The sequence below is a fragment of the Galeopterus variegatus genome, unplaced genomic scaffold (assembly GCF_000696425.1).
Source record: "Galeopterus variegatus unplaced genomic scaffold, G_variegatus-3.0.2 Scaffold1882, whole genome shotgun sequence".
NCBI classification, from domain to species: Eukaryota; Metazoa; Chordata; class Mammalia; order Dermoptera; family Cynocephalidae; genus Galeopterus; species Galeopterus variegatus.
Window position 1 is genome coordinate 264,417 of NW_007727993.1, and position 7,929 is coordinate 272,345.

At 36.0% G+C, this 7,929-nt stretch overlaps 1 protein-coding gene across 1 annotated transcript in view; it reads left to right on the forward strand.

Annotated features, from left to right (window-relative positions):
- The window catches only part of NEK7 (NIMA-related kinase 7), a 100,039-nt gene extending 92,484 nt beyond the window's left edge, over window positions 1-7,555 (forward strand). The window contains exon 11 of the mRNA XM_008579421.1: window positions 4,577-7,555. Within this exon, the coding sequence (XP_008577643.1) occupies window positions 4,577-4,687 (111 nt within the window). The 3' untranslated portion in view covers window positions 4,688-7,555. The remainder of the gene's footprint in view (window positions 1-4,576) is intronic.
- The last annotated feature ends 374 nt before the right edge of the window (window positions 7,556-7,929 follow it).

The following is a 7,929-nucleotide window of genomic DNA, read 5'->3' on the forward strand; positions in this document are numbered from 1 at the left end:
GTCCGTCTTTGTCTCAGCTCATCACTTCGTCCCTGCTGTTCCCCAGCCATTCGGAGGTACATTGCTCTAACACACCCCTACTTACTTTCTTTGGCCGAGCACCTTGGTTCATTCTGTGTCCTCAGCTTAGAATCCTCTCCTCCCCTTTTATAGGAGTTTATTAAAATTATTTTCATGCTCCAGACCTCAGCTCAGATGCCAGCTCCACAAAACCTTCCCTTTTTCTTCAGCCAGTCGTTCCTCATTCACCCTTTCATTCATCCAACAAGCCAGTGAGCACTCCCTGTTCCTGTTCTAGAGGATCCACCACCTAGATCTTGCAGTTTAATAGAAGACAGACATTGCATGAAGTACTATAAAGTGTTATAAGGGCTTTACTAAAAGTATGTGAAGAATATAATAGAGGCCAAATAGAAAATAGGAAGTTCTACAGGGCGAACGGGGTAGTGAGGAAAGGCTTTAGAGAAGAGATATGCAGCCGGATGACTCGGTAAGTCAGACAGGCAGAAGAGTGCGAGGCTTTTGCGGGAGGCATTTAAGTAGAGGAGCAGCATATACAAAGATGTGGGGCATGAAATGGTTGGGTCAGCCTGGAACCGCAGGTGCTTTGTTATGGTTGGGAGGTAGGGTGGGGCTGCGGAAAGGGAGGAGGAGTTTGGGGCTAACTACGAAGCTGGCAAGGTAAGCAGGAGCTAGATTTTAGAGGCCCATATCTCACCATGCTAAGTGAGGGTCTTAGACTTTCCAGAGGGCAAGAGGGAGCCAGTGAAATGCTTAAAGTTGAAGTAGAGTCAGCTTGGTAGTTAAGCAGTGCTAAGAAGGTTGGAAGAAAACTGGAGGCAGAGCTGTTTGTTGGAAGACTATAACGAGTGTGGCAGGTGGAGATCGTGTAGCAGGAACACACACAAGACTTAAACGGTCTGGAGACAACAGGATTTGGTTGATGATTCTTAGGTGGGGAGGGAGGATGATGAAGTGACTGGTATGAATTACAGGTTTCTGGCTTGAGAAATTGGAGGTGCTGTCCAAGATAGGAAGAACTGGTTAGGGGAGCACAAAATTTCAGTTTTGAACATGTTTAATATGAGTATTTATGGGTAGATATGCTCAGAAGGCAGTTGGAGATATGTGAATGGAGCCTGCAGAGAGGTCTGGGCTGAAGTTACATTTTTGTGTCCCTCAGCATGTTGGTGGTTATTGAAGCTATGGGAGTAAATGCGGGTGTTTAGAATAAGAAGTTTGAGTGAAAAGGGAAATGAGCTAAGAAAAGAAAAAGACTCTGGGGCACACTAACATTTGACAGATTGTCGGAGGAAGATTAACCTGCAAAAGAAACTAGGAAGGAAACGTGAGAAGTTGAAGGTCTAGGCTGGAAGTGAATGACCTAAATCCAGAAGAAGAGGATTGGCACAGCCACTGGAGGAAGGGAATGAGAGAACTGGAAGGACAGGAACTTGTGCTTACATTTCTGACGTGACACAGGACATTTTAAGAAATAGGTTGTGTTAAAATGGAGTGAAGGTAAAGATTAAGGCCAGGCAATCAAGAAGTTTTGTATTGGATGGAACGTCCAAATGGATGTGAAAGTGACCCATGATGATGGTTGCAGTACCTGGAATACAGAATAACTGCCAGCCGGGTGTCCTCAGTGAATGAGCAGATCAACTCAGAGTTAAACAGTTTGTGGAAAATGAGGAAAGTAATGATTCCCTCCTCTGGGCAGCTGCACAAAATCTTTCACCTCTCTCTCACAAATATCTCTATGGCACTTATCACTTTGTAGTAAGTACTCCATAAGAAATTATTGAATAAACAAATGAATGAATGGAAAGGGAGGAAGGGAGAGGCAGAAAGAAAGGAAGAAAGAGTCAGGCAGTCAGGAGGGAAAAAGAGTCATTCTGTCACTTCTCATTCTGGGCTTTCATTTGTGGGCAGGTTCTTTGTCTTATCTGTGTCATCAAGTGCCACCGGCATAGTGTCTTCTTGCAGACTAGATCCTCTAGAAATATTGTTGAGATGAATGAGTGAGAGTCATGCCAAAGCATATTTTAATACTATAGGATTTTTTTCTTTTCATATTTTGTTGACTTATTATATAACAAATTGTTTAGAAAAAATTATATCAAGAGATTATTTGATTCATAAATTGAGGTATGGTATGCATATTCTTTATTTCACATATCTGATTTTACACAGTAATATCTGTTAATAATTCCTCTGGAACAGTCTTTATGACAAAATAAACTTTATGCTCAGTGGAAAGTGAGCCAATAAATAAATGGGGAGGAAAAAGTAAAAACTGCATTGCTTTGGTTCTGACTACCACAGTCAGTGATTCACCCGCCGTGCCTTATAAAGGGCATCCTTAAGGAGCAGCTCAGGAGCAACTGCTCACTAGTGCTCCTGCTGTCTCTCTATTTACCGTATTCTTTACCTTTCTCTCTTTCTATTATTCCTAGTTCTTGTCTTTACTTTGGAGAGCTAGAGAAGCACTGTCTTCTTCAGCTGCACTTAGATCATTCTCTCTTGGAAGGTTTTTCCTCATGCCAGGAGAACTTCAGGGCCAGACATTTATTATCAGTGTTGGAAATTTTACCCTATTCTGAAATATTTTGCAAGAAAAGTAAGGTTTCTGAACCAGATGGAAGGATGTGGCAGTGTTATGAAGTCGAAAAATTATTATCCCATTTGCTTGTATTTTGGTTAAATATAATGAATTTTTGTACCACAATATTTTTTTTCCCAGCATCCTTCCCATTTCTTTTATCATTTTTATCTCTAAACAAAATATCTGACAGCTAGGTGGCCTTTTAGAACACATTAGCTTCTTAAATATAATTATTATTTTATAAATGCTTTTCTTACTGTTTTCTATATTGTGTATAAACAGATGTATTTGTTTTTCTTTTAGCTGGTAAAATGCCAACCTCTTCCTGATTTGGATTTTTCTTAAATCACCATAATAAAATGCCTTGTATATTTATATCCCTTAGGGTTTTTAATGTCATCTCTGCCTTTTTTACAAGGAATATAAATAGAAATTTTCAGGCCCTCTCGCTGTTGTAAATTACCATCAACATTGTTGAATTTCCAAAACGGCTAAATTGTATCATCAAATTTCATTCTGCTAGAATCATATAGTTTTGGGGATTAGAGTTAGAAGAATCCTTATAGGTCCTCTACTTCAACCTCCCTATTTTTAATAAAAATAAGCCTCCCAAGACAGTGACTTTCGTAAGGGCACTGGGATACAAAGTACTTTCAGCAAGATTGGTTTCCACTTCATTATACCATCTCCCCAACCAACCCTGACGCCTGATCTGGCAGCCTCCTTTACACTTCTCTTCTCTCAGAATGGTATTTCTCACTGGCATTAGCTTTCTCCATAGTGCTGTTAGCAGATTCAACCCACAAATTCTATCTCCACTTCTATTTCCTCTAGTTGGAAATTGTTTTATGGTAGAAGTTGAAGACTATGAAGAAATTATGGTGGGCCGGCCCCGTGGCGCACTCGGGAGAGTGCGGCGCTGGGAGTGCAGCGACGCTCCTGCCGCGGGTTCGGATCCTATATAGGAATGGCCGGTGCGCTCACTGGCTGAGTGTGGTGCGGGCAACACCACACCAAGGGTTGCGATCCCCTTACTGGTCACGAAAAAGACAAAAAAAAAAAAAGAAATTATGGTAATTTGATAATTTACTAAGTTCTAATATACTGACCAGAAAGAGTAATGCAAGTTTTCAAAATGTCTAAACTATTACTAAAGACAGACTTAAAAGGCAAACAAATCTGGCTCTTTGTGGTTTGGCTTATCATCTGTGAAAGATCATATACACATACAGTTACTATGAAGACATAGCTTCATAAACTGATGGCAATTGGACCTGAGAATAAAATCCTATATTTTTCCACTTAGTGGACCTAGGATCATATGGGATTTTCTTAGTTTATTGAGATGTGCTTTTTTTCTGTGATGTAAATAAGTAAACCTCAACTCTCATTATAAATTGAGGACATTTAAATGCTGCTTTCACACAGTCGAAGATTGGAATAATACTTATAACTAACTTATCTCACTTGTAATTTAGTATTTTTAGTTTAGAGGAGAGCTTTTTCTCTAATACTAAACCAGTATAAAACTTTTCACTTATATTTATATAAAATGGTTCATGATAAATGTACTCAAATCACCTTTTATGAAAATTTAAACTTGCAATCAAGGCTAACGTAGTAAGTTCTAGATCAAATATATGTGTGTGTATCTACAGTTAACTTGGAGCCTTATAATTAAAAACCTGTCTTTAGTAACTGCTATCTTCTGGTTAAACTTATCTGAAAAAGTGAGTCCATTTTAAAGCCTCTGATTGTGGGAAATGCTTCTTGCTTGACATTAATACTCTCCAATGAATATCCTTTTTAGAACATTTAACTGTGCAATCGATGGCAGCCATTATAAATATATATATGTATATATTTATTTTTCCAGTAAAATAATTCTTTAGTCAGAAACGATATTTTCTAAATAACTAACTGAAAAGATTGTCTTAAGCACGTTGTCTTGTTTTTCTTTTGTTGCAGCTGCGGCAGTTAGTTAATATGTGCATCAATCCTGATCCTGAGAAGCGACCAGACATCACCTATGTCTATGACGTAGCAAAGAGGATGCACGCGTGTACCGCAAGCAGCTAAATGTGCAAGATCATGAAGAATGTAACCAAAATAATTTAAAGTATTTTTGTGCAAATCATACCTCCCCATATTTGTCTGGGTGTTAAAATTAATACTTCAGAGCTAATGTGCTTTGAATCCTTAACCAGTTTTCATATAAACTTCATTTTGTACCAATCTAAATCACCTTCTTGCAACCCCCCCAAATGACTTTGGAACAATCCAGTTACATGTAGGGAGAGTAAATGAAACATGGTTTTTAATGGCTAAACGTTTTTAGAATTATTTGGGGTTTTGTGCTGATAAATTGTGTTCAGACAGATTGTCAGTGCCAAATACTGAAGGTGCAACTTGGCACATATCAGGATAGACTTGAAACCTGAGGAAAAGTATCTGAACATGTGACTTTGTTTGCTTTTTAGTCATTTATGGACATTGAGATGAACACAATTGTGAACTTTTGTGATTATTTTAGTTTTTAAAGTTTGAAGTATGTGTTTTAGTTCTTAGCATGGTAGCTTTCATATAAGTCTTATGATAAATGTAGACATAAACTAAGAAACATTTGAAATTTTTAGCTTATTCATTCAAACTGCAACTATTAAATGTGAAAAGATTGGGGACAAAATGTGAGTCAGACACTGAAGAGTTTTTTGTTTTGTTTCAATATCTTTGATATTCTCTGTGCATTAAAAAGGTATAAATGAATCTGTTTAAAAAGTGGTTAAGGATTTGTTTGGCTGGTGTGATAGTAATGTTTAAAGTTTCACATTACACAAAGCTTTTTGTGTGTGTGTTTTTATTATTGTTTGTACATTTGAAAAATATTCGTTGAATAATTGTGCAGTACTATATTTCAATTTCTTTTTAAATTTAAATGCATTTTAGCTCATAATTGTACACTATAAAGGAAGCATACGTTTTTATTCATAGATTTATTGAAGTTCATATGGGTCCCCTTCAGAAATTTTTCTTTTTAGATTCAAGTTACTTTCTTATTTATATTGTATGTGCATTTTATCCATTCTTGTTTCAGACTTTCTGAGAGTGTAATACCCTTTTAAAAGATATTTGGTATACCAACACTTTTCCTGGATTGAAAACATTTTTTTAAACTTTTAAAAATTTGGCCCACACTGTATGCATGTCTTGTTAGAAAGGAAGAAAGGATGTGTGTTGTCTTGTACCTGTGAATGTTGATACGGTTTCAATTCATTTGACAAGGTTGTATTTTTAGAATACATTTAAAGAAATGAAAAGTGGCCATTACTACAGCCAGAATTATTACGAGATTAACATTTCTGTTGAGAAGCTTTTGAGCAAAGTACTGTATTTGTGCACGAAAATGACAGAGATGGTAATGCTTCATTTAGTTTAAGGTGACAGCAGGCGTGAGTGTAGTAAATTCTGTTGTGCAGATGTGTTCTCTCTGAATGCCTTCCTGTTGATGGTGACTAGTTCCTCAGAGCATTGTGAAGCCAAAGGCCCAGTGGCCGTCACTGTTAGAGGATGCCGTGCCACCATAAACCTCGGGATGGATTATCCTGCCAACGTAAAAACCTCATATTCAGAGAACACCTACCTTTAGGCTATATAACTGCTGGGTTTTTTTATATGAGTATTTTTCTTACACTCATTTGAATACTTTCAAGTCATTTGTAAACTTAAATGTACAAAGGGAAAAAAGTATAAACTTTTTTTTTTTTTTTCCAAAATTTAATTGGTTATGTTTGGTATCTGAAGGGTAATTTTGTCTTGGAATAGGGAAAGAAAACCTGGTTGGTCCTTTTTTATGAGGGCTGGATATATTGTTTTTCTCATATTCCAGTGACTGATAACATTAACACTGATCATCCGTAGATTTGTCCCTGGAAGTGTAAGTAGAATTGTTTTTGTTGACCATTAGAGTCATGTTCATTTTAGTGTGATATATTTGAGATGAAATGTTCTTTGGTTGGAACAAACACTTTTTTTTTTGGCAGTCTTTAAGAATACATGGTTCTAAAATTCATTAGCTTAACCCCTCACACTGACTTCTAAGTAAATATTTAAGCTTTTTTCAGTGAATCTATCTGCTAGAAGGCAATAGCTGGGAAGAATTTTAATGATCAGGGAAATCCATTATATTCTGCACGTGGAAACTTTTTGTTTCAGATAGTATATCTTTTTTAAATCTGTGTTCATATTTTTCCTGAAGAAACCGCTGTATAAAAACCAAATTTTAATTTTGAATGGGATCATTTCAAGGAATTATGCAGATGACTAGAAGTTCTAATTTTTATAATCACCTATAAAATTCTCTTTATGTTTGTTCATAATTAAATTTTATATTAAGTTAAATATTTGAATTGATTTGAGAAGCAGTAAGATGAAAGGTACATGTGATTCTAAACCTTATTTAGACATTGGTACCAGTTACCCAGGGGAAAATGTGGCGTAACTTTATTTTATATGCTGAGGTTTAGGAATAGTGGATGAAGGGGGATCCCTATATAAATAAAGTGCTCAACAATGTGCAATGATTGTAAATTTAGTAAGATATTTCAGCCATTTCATGAATGCTTGACTGTTCTACATAGCATCAATCACAAAACACCTTTCTTGTATCCATATACTTCAGGTGTTGCTGTTAACATTTACCATGATATTTATTTTAACCAAGATGTTATTCACATTAAATGTTTATTCTTTAAAGTGAATGTATTATGTTATAACCCACAAATGCATAATTACCCTATGCCTCATATTTCAATAGTACTGTAATATGGACTTCTTTTGTGAAATACTTTTATTTTGTTATGCTTTAAATACACATACAAAAAAGATTCTGTTGTTAGCTTTGAAAATTGTACAATATCCTAAAATAAAAGTATAAAAATAGAAAATGAGTACCATAAAAATCTCTGATTTTTTTCCCCCCTAAAGTCTACCATTGTTTATTCCACTTAACACTTAACCTGCAGAAACATTTCTTATACATTTCCATTAACTTTGCCATTTTGGAGAATCCTAAAAATGGAAACAGTCATGGGTGATAACGCCTCTGCCAGACCCTAAGCAGTGTTTTTTTTTGAATATGTGTTAAACTATGGTACATCATCACGTGTTTCTATTCTCTTCAGTGCATCATTTTCTGTATTTGAAAAAGAAAAGTTTTCTAAAAGGTATAAAAGGAATATTTATCTTCCTTCTTTGAACATTTGGAGCCTAAAATTTATGCATCGATTCAATTCCTGTCACTGTAATGGGCCGCTAATAATGTA